The sequence below is a fragment of the Parasteatoda tepidariorum genome, chromosome 8 (genome assembly GCF_982258835.1).
Source record: "Parasteatoda tepidariorum strain Cologne lab strain chromosome 8, Ptep-v5.0, whole genome shotgun sequence".
Classification (NCBI taxonomy): domain Eukaryota; kingdom Metazoa; phylum Arthropoda; class Arachnida; order Araneae; family Theridiidae; genus Parasteatoda; species Parasteatoda tepidariorum.
Window position 1 is genome coordinate 2,189,992 of NC_141762.1, and position 14,741 is coordinate 2,204,732.

General features: G+C 28.0%; 1 protein-coding gene across 5 annotated transcripts in view; it reads left to right on the forward strand.

The window, feature by feature from the left end:
- LOC107440719 (MAGUK family member discs large 1) overlaps positions 1–13,780 on the forward strand; it is a 256,361-nt gene extending 242,581 nt beyond the window's left edge. For all 5 annotated transcript variants that reach the window (XM_043044038.3, XM_043044039.3, XM_071180794.2 and 2 more), the window contains 4 exons: positions 1,360–1,532; positions 3,001–3,110; positions 3,195–3,286; positions 11,002–13,780. In XM_043044038.3, the coding sequence (XP_042899972.1) occupies positions 1,360–1,532; positions 3,001–3,110; positions 3,195–3,286; positions 11,002–11,108 (482 nt within the window). In that variant the 3' untranslated portion in view covers positions 11,109–13,780. The remainder of the gene's footprint in view (positions 1–1,359; positions 1,533–3,000; positions 3,111–3,194; positions 3,287–11,001) is intronic.
- The last annotated feature ends 961 nt before the right edge of the window (positions 13,781–14,741 follow it).

Here is a 14,741-nt window from a genome sequence, read left to right on the forward strand (position 1 = left end):
GTGACTGGGATAAAAACATTAGGAAAATATTTTATTGATTACTGTGCAATTATAGTTGGAGGGATTTTTAAAAAAAAAATTATTTTCTATTTTTTTCCCCTTATTCTTAATTTTTTAGAATTCTGAAGAAAATCTGTATTTGTGTAAGTTAAGAGGTTTCTATCTACTTATCCATTTTTGCAGTTTCTGTAAAATTTGCACGATTTTTTGAAACCTGAAAAAAGGGCAATGATTCCACTAATTCAGCAACCAATTAATATTTTTGAATAATTTTTATTTAGCTTTTATTTATGGAGTCACTGTGTTTGAGATATTAGGTTTGAAATATTTTTAAAACTTTTCAAAGTTCAAGTTTTAAAGTTGCTTAGAAATTTAAAATTTAGCAACTTATTTCAATTAGAATACAAATAAAGTGTAGCAAAATATTTTTCAAAAGTATTTATTAGTTGCTGAATAAACTGATTCATAACTGATAAGTTGGATTCTGAACTTATTAATACTTATTTGTAAGTTAACATGGTGAGCGTAAAATCCCTATTTTTTGTTTGAAGAGGATCCTTAAACATAACTTCTATAATGTTTGTTCCTTGTATTTATGAGATTCAGATGTTTTTGTTTATTTTTTAATTTAATAGAATATTTTGGTTTTATCATCAAATTAATTTAGTAAACAAATCTTCAAAATAAGTTTAATTAATGGCTCATAATGCAAGTAACAAAAAAGTCAATTCTTACTTAGGTCAACAAAGGAAATTTTTTTTCTCCCATGTTAAACTATAATTATTTAAATTTAATGAATGAATTAATATTTGAAAAAACTGTATTAACATCAAGTGTTATCCATTACATGCATTAAAAAAAATATATTTGAACTTGAGTGGATCAATAAAAAGTATTTTATGAACAATTGAAAATTTGAACAAGATATAGAAATATATGTAGTTAGAGTTCGTCGCTTTGAAACTAAACCGTAGTAACTCAAAAAAATCGAAAAATTATATATTTGGGTCATTTTGTGTTAAAAAAAATCACCCTTTTAGAGAAACAACATGTTATCTTCATAAGTTCCATAAAATAAATTTAGAGAGCAGATAAATCGTTATCGCATTGGTGCGATTCGTCTTGAAAAGTTAGAAATCGCTCTCCTGAAAAACTTGCTTTTTTGATTTACCACGGTTTAGTTTCAAAGCGATGAGTTGTAAGCTAATAGTAGGAATTGAATAAAGTAAGGGGAAAATACAGTTCAATGCGGAATATTTTTCATACCTCATCTGCATTGAATGAATTGTAACTAAGAATTGATTACTTTCTTTTTATCAATTTGTCTTTTCTATTGTAAAATAAATGTTTTATTTGCAGACACGACGCGTCCCAAGAGGGATTATGAGGTGGACGGTAGAGACTATCACTTTGTTGCATCCAGAGAACAAATGGAGAGAGACATCCAGAATCACATGTTCATAGAAGCTGGTCAGTATAATGAGAATCTATACGGTACCAGCGTCGCCTCTGTCAGGGAAGTTGCCGAGAAAGTGAGTCAACGCATCATTGTTAAAAATATGTTTGGAGGATTCATTTATAAAATCATCAGGGCAATTTGTCCTCGATTATTTCTTAATTTAATAGAATATTTTGGTTTTATCATCAAATTAAATGATAAGCATGTCCACAAAATTATTGCATCATTGTTGAAAATATGTTTGGAGGAATAATTTATAGAATCATCAGGACGATTTGTCCTTAATTATTTCTTAATTTAATAGAATATTTTGGTTTTATCATGAAATTAATTGAGTGAGCATATCCACAAAATAAGTTTGAATAGTGTGATGTGCTTAATAATTTATATTGGTTAGAAAAACAAATGAGTGATACATTATAGGGTCAAGCATAGAACATTTTTACCTCTGTTTATAATTACTATGAAACTAAATCTATAATAGAAGTGCAATGATTCTGCTTATGTGTTATACCTCGTCGAGTACGTTGAAAATTCCATGGGGGACAAGGAAAAAATGATGACACTTGGTTCTCTATCACAAAAAGGGAAGAATAAAATGTCAAAAGACGTTTGTGAACCAGAGCATGCCAAACTAAATTAAAATTATAACAACTACCCTGTACTAATCATATTTTTTTCCTAATCATAAAATGTTTTTATATATTTGTCTTTTTATATATGTTTTTCAAGTAGGGATTTATATTTTAAATAAGGACCCTCTATAGTAAAAAAAAATACCCAGAAATAGAGAATTACTGTTTGCTGAGGACTCATTTTCCAAAGTCTAACCGAATCACTGCACCTTGTGTTTAAAAGGCATATGCTGTACATTCAGGAGCCTAACAAAGCCATTTATTTAAAAATTAATTGCACACAATTTTAGAATCTTTTTTTTTTTTTTTTTTTTTTTTTTTTTTTTTTTTTTTTTTTATCCTTCTAATATTTTCATCACTGTCATTCAGTTATTTTGATGAGTTTACAGAATAATTCAAAACACCCAGTGATGCTTGACTTCTGTGTCCACTGTGGGACTGAAAGAAATTATTGTTTTAATTTTATTCTTTGTTATACAAGCATTATTACTTGTAATGCATGCAGCATTATTTTTTGCTTTTATTCTCCATCAATGTTTTGTCTTTAAGATTTTCAATGTATTTTTTAAACACTTCCCGTTCAAATATATTAAGTTATCTTTATTTAACTAAAAGCCATAATGTTTTAATTTTTTAGCTATGTATTTTATTTCCTTTCACAAATCAGAATATTTTAAGAAAAACTTTTTATTCTAATATTTTCTTTAAATATAAAAATGAATCAAACTCTTGCATTATTTTTTCCCCTTATTCTTAATTTTTTAGAAGGCAGAAGAAAATCTGTATTTGTGTAAGCAAAAATTGCATCTTGCAAATTTTGAATTTTTTATGTTTAAATGAATTATATCTACTATATTGTGCATTATAATTGATAGAAATAGCGAATGTAATGTTTTTAATTTATAGGCAAAGCATTGCATATTGGATGTAAGCGGGAATGCGATAAAACGACTGCAAGTTGCTGGCCTTCATCCAATTGCTATTTTAATTAAGCCAAAATCAGCCGAATCAGTCATGTGAGTTTCTATTTCTTTTTGTCTTTTTTTTATTGATTTATTTGAAGGAATTTTTTTAAAAAAATGTGTTCATTATGGTTTCAGAGAAATGAATAAACGCATCACAGAAATGGCAGCTTTAAAGGCTTATGAGAGAGCTTTGAAATTGGAACAAGAATTTGGAGAATATTTCACGGGTACTTCAACTCTTTACTTTAAATTACTATGTTTGTTCAATTTAAGCAGTTGTAAAAGAAAGTTTAAAATGATAGTATTTTTTACCCTAAATTATTATTTAATAAAGTCAGGGTTTGGCTAGGGTACCCTGGAGCTTAAATGCAACCTCTAGAAATCAAAATATATATATATAATATAGTACAATAAATAAATACAAAAAGGTAAAGAGAAAAAAAAGAAGAAAATTGATAGGTTTTATTTACTGCGTATAAGCTGCAATTATGTAGAACTCATAAAATAAGTTCAAAATGTAGAGAAAACATGGAAAAAATGATAGAATAATGACAAGAAGAAAAATTATTAAAATAAAGTAACATTAAAAAAGAAGTTTTTTGAGTGCTCCTCACACTATTGTATTGATATATTTTGCTTTGGCTGTATTGATTCAATATTAGAAAGTACTTTTTGTGGATATAATCACTGCGTGAGATGATGAAGAGATTTTATCTTTTTTTCCCTGAATTTTTATTTATTTATAGATATATTTTTAATTTTTTTTATTGTTATTTTATTTCAATAATTTTTCTTTTCATTCTGTAAGTTTTCCTGTTTTTTTTTCTTCTATTTTATATATATATAATTAAGAATTAGGGAGGTGACAGATTTTCTTGAAAGATAGAAAGGTATGAGAAACATAATGCCTAGAGTGGATGCAAATCAGATGGGGGGGGAAGGGTGATTGGGTGAGGAAGGAGAGGGTCAAAAATAAAGACTGTATATTGAACCAAACAGGTGGTGTAGGTGTTAGTTTCTTCCTTTGTTTCCTTTTTCTATGACCTCCTTACCCTCCCATTGTGGTTTGATGGAACAAAAAGAAGAAAAAAATTTATTACAAATCATTCATTCATAATTTTTTTCTAAACAAAATTTCAAAACAAAACTTTTATTGGAGAGAAAGTCAGAGGAAAATACGGATGTGTTAAAGTGTGCAAATGTTATAAATAAGTCTAAATCTATTTATAAGTTATGTAGCTGCTTATTATAAAATAGTACAGCAATATTGCAACTTACTGTAGGTAAAATAATATAGATGTTGTTGTACAGTAAAATTGTTTACGAAAGGTGCAAGGTTTTTTGTAATTTGTTTGTTATTTTTATAACAGCTTTAAATTTGTGACACTTATTCATTCTTACTTTGATCAAGTTTAGCCTGTCTTTAGCCAGCACCAGCTATGCTAATTCTGGAAATAGTACAAAACATCAATCAAAAAAAAAAAAGTTAGGCAATTTTTCATATTTGAAAAGTGAATCTTAGCACTAAATTACCTGGGCCTACAAACAAATAAAACATAATTGAGAATTATTCATTGATATGGGGTAAAAATCTTGCCAATTTAGTATTTTCTTTAAAAAAATTATTTTTTAGAATATTTAAATTATTTGTCTATATATATATATATATATATATATATATATATATACAGTAGAACCCGTTTAAGAAGTTTTTCAAGGGAGTGGAAAGAAACGACTTATTAAACGGGAAAACTTATTAAACGGTGAAACTTAAAAACACATTAATAAAAAACTAAAAAATTTGAAATTGTGTAACTTATATTAAATTCTCAGCCTAATGAAATAAATATTGAATTTTAATATTCATTTAGAAAAAAAATTGCTAATAAATAAAAACAAAGTAACCTACTTTATTTTTTGTTTCATACAATGTAATATACGTTGTTACAATAATTGACTAGATTTCTGTGAGAAAAAATCGTGTAAAGTGGTTTGTTTTTGTCTTTTCTCACCTACCTTTAAGTGAAAATTGTCCAACTGCTGTAAAAATTTAAACATTTCCGGGGGTACATTTTCAACAGTGTAAATAAATTTCCTAAAAGTATCCAGCCCTTTCCTGGCATCAGAAAAGCTAGGTGGTTTAGCAATATCTTCTTCAGTTTCACTGAATTCTTCTGTATCATTTGTAACATCACAAATATCCTCTAATGTCAGCATATCACAAGGTAAAATTTCGTCGTCAACGGATACATATTCTTTAAACGATGCTGTGAAATTAAGTTTATTTTTGAATGACTTCCAATCATTAACAAAATTTACGTTTGTTTCTTCGTCTTCATCTGATATTTCATATTCAGCTTCTAAGAGATATTCTTCAGTTGTATCTCCGTCAGAGAATCCAGCTTTCCGAAAACAGTTAGCAATGGCAGATGGTGTTATTAATTCCCATGCTGATACAATTAACTCAATCGCTTCTAACATATTGACTTTTTTTAGCTCTCCAGTATTTTCAAGTCCTTCCAGCATCCGTTTCACAAGTCGCATTTTATAATGCTGCTTAAATACCTTAATAACTCCCTGATCCATTGGTTGTAGAACAGAAGTAGAATTTGGTGGAAAGAACTGCAACTTGATGTTAGTGTACTTATTCTCCTTGGAATGAGCAGCGCAGTTGTCTACGAAGATTATGATGTTTCGTTTTTCTTTTCGCATCTTACTGTCTAATTTTTTCAAATACGTTTCAAAAATTTTAATTGTCATCCAGGATTTTTGATTACTGTCATAATCACAAGGCAGTGACTTAACATTTCGAAAGCATCTTGGTTTTTTCGATTTACCGATAACTAAAATCGGTAATTTTTCTATACCATTCATACTGGCCCCAACTAAAATTGTCAAACGTTCTTTACTGTTTTTTCCGCCATGACAGGGTTCACCTTTAAAGGCAAAAGTTTTATCTGGTAAAAGATTGAAAAACAGTCCACATTCATCCATGTTAAAAATGTTCTTTGGTTGATACCCTGAAATAATTTCAGGTAATTTAGCTTTCCATTCTTCAGCTTCTTGTAAATCAACGCTGTTACAATCTCCTTTAATTGTTTTATAAACTAGACCAGCTCTTTTTTTCATCCGATCAATCCATCCATTGGAAGGCGTAAAATCAACATTCAATTTCTCCGCAATCTCTAATGCTTTTCCTCTAAGAAGAGTTCCGTTGACAGGTATGTTGGCGGATCCTGCTTGTTTAAACCATATCATCAGTTTCTCTTCAATATTTTCGTATTTTCCTTTCTTCACTTTTTTTACTTTCTGGGATGCACCGGAACAAGAAGAGTTTAAGATGATGTCTTTCTAAGCAATAATGCCATTTAACGTAGTAACAGGAAGATCTAAATTTTTTGCTATTTGAACTCGTGTTAATTGAGGATAGCTGTCAACAGCTTTTAAAATTTTTACTTTGTCATCAATAGATAGAGCTTTACGCTAATGCCTTTACAGGACATTTTCCACAAAAATCAAACTTTTTACGATGATTTTTAAGATAACATAAGCGCCTACACTAAGAAAATTTTCAACGGAATGCTGCTAAATGTTTAGATGTATCTTTCTCTTCAGTTATTGAATGGGTGTGGACAGCAGTGAAGTTCGTGAGTCACCAGGCTATTCATTTAAGGTGGACACAATGACAAAGCTATTCCCTACATTCTTATCAGTTTCATAGTTCATCTAAAGGTTCACATTCCTTTGCTCACACCTGTTCCTGATAAGTCACCTTTTTTTGTAACAAAGGAGTGATGAAGGTCAGTGGTCAGTACCCATACATGTGTTTGTAAGGGCAAGTTAAAACTAAATAAGATATTTTAAATAAAATTTTAAAAAAATGAAATTAGGAGTGGAAACTTCTTAAACGGGAAAAAAACTTCTTATAAAAGTAAATTTAACATTATGGTAATTGGTTTTTTTAAAAAATAACTTCTTACGCGGGAAAACTTCTTAAAAGGGAACTTTTTAAACGGGTTCCACTGTATATATATATATATATATATATATATATATATATATATATATATATATATAGTAAATAAATAAATACAAGAAAACACGAAGAAAGTTAAGAAAAACAATAAGCTAACAATAATTATGCTATATTCTGTAAAAAATTCTATGCTGAAGTTTTAAATACAGAATTAAAAAATAGTAAAAAAAATTTTGAACTTAGTAATTTCAATAATAATATTGCCATTAAAAAAATTTTAGCTTTTTACAAGAGATTAAAATTAGCAATATACAATTTCCTTACTTAATTATCAGTCCTAATTTTCATAAAATTCCAGTAAAATTTAGAACTATCACATGTGGGTCTAATACTTATTTGAGTAAACCTGGCAACATATTCTCTAACTACTTAAATAAGATTATTAACAATATTACTAAACAAGGTTTCTCTTGGATTATCACTAATAATCAACCGATTTTAGATTTCATTAAACATAATAAAATTAATTCTATTGCGACTTTTGATTTCCAGGATCTTTTTAATAGCATTCCCCTTTCTAAACTAAAAGATGTCCGTTTGAATTATTACTATGATTTTAAAAATATCCTTTGTTGCGATTTTGATTATTGGGAAATTCTGATTAATTTTTGTCTTTTTAGTAATTATCTTTACAATGGAAGGGATATTTTTCTTCAAATTAATGGAATACCACCAGGATCTAATTATTCATCTCTCTTAGCTAACTTATTTTTGCATTATTATGAAAAAAATTATTCTCTTAGTATTAAATTTGTTTTTAGATATATTGATGACTTAATTATCTTTAATTTCCAAGATTTTACTATTTTATTGAGTGATATATACCCTGAGGAATTAATCTTTCTTCGTAATCATGATAATATGAATTTAAATGATTTGGGTATTATAAAAGTTGAAAATATCTGCTTTATTGATTTATACGATAAAAGAAATGATTTTAATATTAATAAACTAATTACTTGGAATTCTAATGTTTCTAGGAGCATCTATTTAAATACCACTTTTAATGAAATGAACAGAATTAAAAGAATATGTTGTAATATTTATTCATGCAAAAAACAAATCGATAAACTCTTTCAAAATTTGATAAAAAAACAATGGATACCCAACTAATGTAATAAAATTTTATATAAAATCATTGAATTAATTGTATATTTTTGTGGATATATTTACTAAACTTTTTTTTGTTAATTTTTATAATTTTCCCATGTGCAAATCCATGTCGGGTAAATCCATTGCCAAAATTATTTACAAAGTAATTTCTTTGTTAATTTGTATAATTTTTCCATGTGCAAATCCATTTCGGGCAAATCCGTGGGTAAAATTGTTTGCTAAAAGTTTCTTTATTAATTTACACAATTTTTCCATGTGCAAATCCATTTCGGGCAAATCCGTGGCTAAAATTATTTGCGAAACAGGCAATTTATGTTTCTTTTTTCTATTTTATATTTTTTCTTAAATAAACATCTATTTTCTTAAACTATTTATGGTCAATTTTTAAAATTATCCAGTATAATATTACTTTGCGCACATCCATTTCGGGCCCATCCTTTATAACTAACAAATCATTGCACAGAATAACAAATCACTTCAGCAGTGCAGTAAGAGCGACACTTTAAAACCCTCTTGTTACACTCAATTTGCGATTTTGTTTTCTTATTTTGTAATCTGGCAATCTTTCTGCGAAAACATTATTAAATCATTCTTGAAAAATTTCCGTCCATGGAAGTTGATCTGATTTGGCTACTCGCTTTATAGTCCAATTTTACTGTTTTTTATTTTATTTTCTGTTTTTACATGTTATTTTTACTTTTTGTGTTCTATTTTATTTGTTGTAATTTTTATAAAAAAAAAATTTTGAGTGCTCCTCACACTATTGTATTAATATATTTTGCTTTGGCTTTATTGATACAATATCAGAAAGCACTCTGTTTTACGGATATAATCGTGTGGGCTGATGAAAAGATTATTTTTTTTTCTCCAGTTTTTTAAGTAAAATTTCATTCTTTTTTTAAAAAAAACTTTTTTTTACTTATTATTTCCCCCTTTTTCATATGTCTTTAATTTTTCTTTGTTTTATTCTTCATTTTGAACTTTTATATATATATATATATATATATATATATATATATGGGTGATTCTCACGAAACATGACAATTCGGACCAAAAAATTTCTTCAAATTTAAAGTTTTCAAAATAATCTAAAAAATTTTTTGTATACTTCTTTTGCTACACTTATTAATATCTTATAGACAGCAGTGTAGTCTATTGACATTTGCTCGAGAAAAAAAAAAATAGAAATTCACCAAATCTTGAGTGCCAGGAAAATGGCATATTACCTTATAAGTTTAAAAAACAGTCATTTTAAGTTTTTTTTTATTTATTTTTTTTTTTTTTTAAATTTCCAATGAGCTGCACAATCAGTCTTGCCGATGAGCAGACCTAGTGCGTTCTCCAGAGATGGCATCCACTCTTTCATTTTAAGTTAATAGTAAGTAACTCAACTTAAGCCTTTATGTTAGATGGACCTTAAATAGCTTATAAGTAACTCAACTTAAGCCTTTATGTTAGATGGACTATAAATAGCTTAAATTATTTCTTTTTATCCACTGTAGAAAGAAGCAAAAAAAATTTTGTTGCTGATATGTGCAGAATAAAATTGTGTCATTAAATCAATCATTAAATAAATAAATAACTTTGATTACATCCAAGCATATTACAATCATACATAAACTTGGTATTAGGTTAGTATTTGCTTTCCCCCTTTACAGTATTAGCAGTTAAAAAGAATTTCTGGTAACACTTCAATGTCCTGGCATTCATAAGCCAGGATAATGACAAATTCGCCATTTTATAGCATATAACTTTAATATTTTGGCCGAAGACGTTTATATTCTGCAGAAAACAACAGTATTTCTTAAAATGACTCAGATAAATCTATGTCGTTTTTGTTATTAATGATTTCAAGAAGCCAGGAAAATGACAGCATAAAAACCTACTCACCTTGAAAAATTTTTTGAAATAGATTTTGAGCCAGAAAATTGGTTCTTTATTCATGCAACAAGACATGTTCAGATAGTAGGGTATCTAATCAATCTATTAACATAAGATATTGATTCCTGGCGCTATCTATTTTAGTTATAAATCACTAAATAAAAGTAGCCAGGAAAATGACAGATTTTCATGGGACAAACAAATTATTGACTGAAAAAATTATTTTAAACGAAGTTTTAGTAAACAATACCCTCTGCGTATATTCTAGAAATGCTTACGTAGGATAAGATAAAAAAAAATTAGATTTTGAATAATGTATGGGAAGTTTTGAAGCTAGTTATTACTGGAAATATTGCTTGGTACATGCCAGGAAAATGACATTTTGATATTCAATTAAATTTTTTAAGTATACGAAACAGTCAATGCTAGTGCAAAGTCATTTTAAAATGCTAACAGCAATGCTATTTATTAATTTTTTTTTAAAAAATGTCCTTTTAGTATTAGATCTTGGAGCAAGGGACAGTGAATGTCATGTTTCGTGAGAATCACCCATATATATATGTATGTATATATATGCATGTATATATTTATTTATTTATAAAAAGCTAAAATTATAGCTCTGCTTCACAAAGGTATTTAAACAGCTTATTTTATTTTGATTTATTTGGAGATTTTTCCCACCTTATCAAAAACTACTAAAGACAATAGATTTTTCTTAGTTTTTGAATCTTTTACGAGACGTGAGGAAGCAGAATTTGTGTAACTTTTGGAATATATTTAAAAAAAAATAGATCCCAAAAGTTACAAATAACTGTTACACACTCACAATAATTATAATTGCTATAAAAGCATTATTTCCTATGATGAACAGTTTTTTTGTAGAGTATCCTTAAGCAAGTTTTCTTATTGCAGCTGTTGTTCAGGGTGACACGCCTGAAGAAATCTACAACAAAGTGAAAGAGATCATCCATGACCAGGGGGGTCCAACCGTATGGATACCAGCAAAAGAGAAACTGTGATGCAGCACACATTTACATATCTTAGAGTCTTTCATCATTTCACTTCAAATGAACATCTTTACTAAAATTTATCATCCAAATATATATGCATTATATGTGTCTATGTAAAAAAAAAGATCTTTAGCTTTTGAAGGAAAAAAAATAACTGGCAGCTTTTCTTTAGTAGGCCTATTAACTGCAAGGAAAAAAAAGCAACAAAAAACTGATTAGTTCCTGTTTTTACCGTTTACAGTTCAATTTTGCTGGCAAAAAGAGAAGGATAAATGTTTCATCATAGACTCACAACCCACCTTTCGTTGAAGAAAGCTGTGTATATCGACATGACTTACGAGAACTGGGGTTTCTCTTTTAGTTTCTCATTTGGCTTCCATAATTTTTATTTGCATTGTTTTTCATTGTGTGAAGGGAAAAAAAGAGAACATTGCTTGCCTAACTCCAGAGTTGAGTCCTCTAGAAAAATCTTATTTGCAGCAAAATACATAAAAAGCATAAATTACTAAAGTTACATATGTTATAAAGAAGTTTCATTTTGCATAAATTGTGTAATCCAAACACGAGTTACGGTAAACGTACCGCAAAAACCTCAAGTGTTACAAATGGTGTGTTTAAGTTGCTAAGTAATATAAATATTACTGAAAATATGTAATATTGAATTCAAGTTTCAAAAATATGTTAGAGGACTTGAATGGCAGTAAATATGCAATATGGATGAGTAGAGAGTGTCCCAAAATCTGCTCAAGTACGTTTGACTTGTCACTTTATTTTGGAACAAATCTGCCAATGGAAGTAAGTTTCATTCCCGCAAATTTTTAAGGTAAAAAGAGTGCTTTGCGACGTCTGGACATAGCAAATGACTTATCATTCCCACGCTATGCTGAATCTCTTATGTTGAACATGTATTTATAAATATATATATATATATATAAACATATATTTTTAGTGATTTGAGATGGAGAAAATGTTTTATTTTATAGAGAACTATTTTTGGGGGGATTTAAAAAAAAACTTCTCTCAAAAAGACATGCTTGGTAACTTATTTTATCGCTACATTTTTTTTTTTCGAAAACTAAATGAAGAGAATGAATATTTTGTGTTTTTAGCTTTTTATTGAATTGATTTACTAAGTATCTGTTTTTAATAGATCTATTTTATGTCACTTTTTAAGAACGATTTATAGCCAAGCTCGTTTAGATGACAAAATTGCAATTTTATCTCTAAACTTTTTGCAAATGCATTCCAAGGCGTTTTCATTTTGGTCTCATTCCATTACCTGATTTTTAGTAAAATCATGCTGTCTTATACTTATTTAAATCTTAATATTTGAATGAACATTATACAATCAGGAAAAAGTACATTTTTGTGTAAATTATGTGTGTACTTAAAGTTATATGTTTTTGTGCATGTGTATTCCTTCAATTGTGCCTTTTGCTTGTTTTTCTCTCTTTTTTTTCACAGATTATCATTTACAATTAAGAAATTTAAATTGTACTGCTCTCTAATTGGACTTTTCGAATAATTATATCTTTTTAATACTTGCAGTATTAGCTTGATTTTCAAATCTTTTTTACTCATTGGCCATTTTTAAAAATTCATTGGTTCATTCAGTGTTCCATTGTTGAAATCTAAATTTTATAACATTTAAAATATATTTTTGTCCTAAATTTTTAAATTAAGGAACATAAAAAAAACGAATTTATGCTTAAAATTGTTCCAATGTTGTGAAGAATAAAAAGTTTTTTGATTAAAAATTCTAGAAAATTATAATGCCTCATTATTTGATGCATTAATTTACATCAATCAGATATCTAAATCTATCCACTATACCTATCTAAATTTATCTATTGATCTTAAAGTAATCAATCTGTAGGTCTTTTATAAATCTCGCTGCTTATCTTTTTGAGATATTATTTATCGATAATTTCTTTACATAAATCATTTTACTAATCTATTTCAGTCATTAGTTGCTGAATCATTTTATAATCTTTAAAATTCTCCTCATGAACGTAAATGATAAGTAACCTTTCATAATGAGCATAAATGATAAGTGAAATTTTCATTATGAACATAAATGAATAATAACGTTTCAGTTTAATTTTCAGTTTAATTATTATAGCAGATTATTCTTACATATTGTAAAAAATAAAAACTGGAGCTAATACATCTTGTATAAATTTAATATTATTAATGAAGCATGAACATCAAAAAAGTGATTCAATTTGTTTTATTCATTTTTGTTCAATATTGCATTTAAAAGAAGTGATTGAAAATTATAACTCAAAATGTTTTTTGCGCTGGATCTTAATTAATCCTAATTAATCAATAAAATTTTCAGACCCATCTCTGTGTAATGTGCAAATTGTGAAAAAATAAGTAAGCTTATTCTAATGTTGCCTTTTGATTTATCATAGTACCTATATTGCTGAAGTGCTTCATTCCACTTTTTTTTTAAAAAAAAAAGAATAAAAAGAAAGGGGGAACTGTAATTCTTTTGTATGTTTTATGTGTGAGTGATTACACATTGGATGTGACTACCAAACTCAGTGAGATGATATGGTAGAATAAATTTGTTGACACTTCCAAAGTAATTGTTTGTCTCATCTAAAAAATTTTATGAATGAATGATTATGCCTTTAAGCAGTATTGAGTAATAAAAGTATGAGTACAATTCCTAATGTTTCTGTGGATTTATTTTTCATCATCATTCGACTGGCTCGGCCCCACTCGACCTCGTACGCCGAAAAAAGTTTTCAGATTGTGGTGCGCTCGAACAGCATTTCCATAACATTTTTTACTACTTTTAAACAAATGTTTGGTTCAGTTATAAAATATAAAAAATTTATAAGATGTAAACAATGACAGCAATTAGTGATTGTTTAAAATCTTAATTTTTTTTAGCCTTTATCCAAAATATATTTCGGTCTAAGTAATCCTATTATGTCTGGCTAGAACAAATTTGTATAAATTTCCTTGGCCTTGAACCCCCAATCATGAACTCTTCTTTTGGTAGCCCTAGAGAGAGCAGTTTCGTGTATTAATTTGTAATGTCAACAAGGGAATCAATAAATAAATAATCCCATGAAACTCTGAAGCAGTAAGATATTACTTGATTCAAAACTTCATTCGCTTTCAAATTTTAAAGCGAATGAAGTTTTTTAATCAAGTAGTTTTAGTTCACTTATAAATGCCCAGTCCCACTGAGTGGTTTATATGTGAAAAGCATTTAACACTTAAAAAACAATGTGCTTCATAAATTTCAGATCCAATTATGAACATTTATTTTATTAGTACGTTAGAGTAGGATTGAAACTATTTTGTTTCTGCAGAATAAATCCTAATAACCAGGGTCGGATTAGCCATTAAGAACGTGCGTAGAGCACCACAAAGATCCAATAATAAAAAATTTCTAGAAATATTTTTAATACATTTTTATTTTATTATAAGGTCTTACACGAGATCATGGCTCAAGCTAAATTGCTATTGTATTCTATTTATTTCAATCTCGGGAGGAAAAAAAAAAGTTTCCACCAGTATCCCATCAAAAAATGACCAATGCTTTTTCCTAACGGACCACCTACGTAGTCTATGGCTTATATGAAATGTTGGTGGATAGCTGAGGCAAAAAACAGGGAAGAA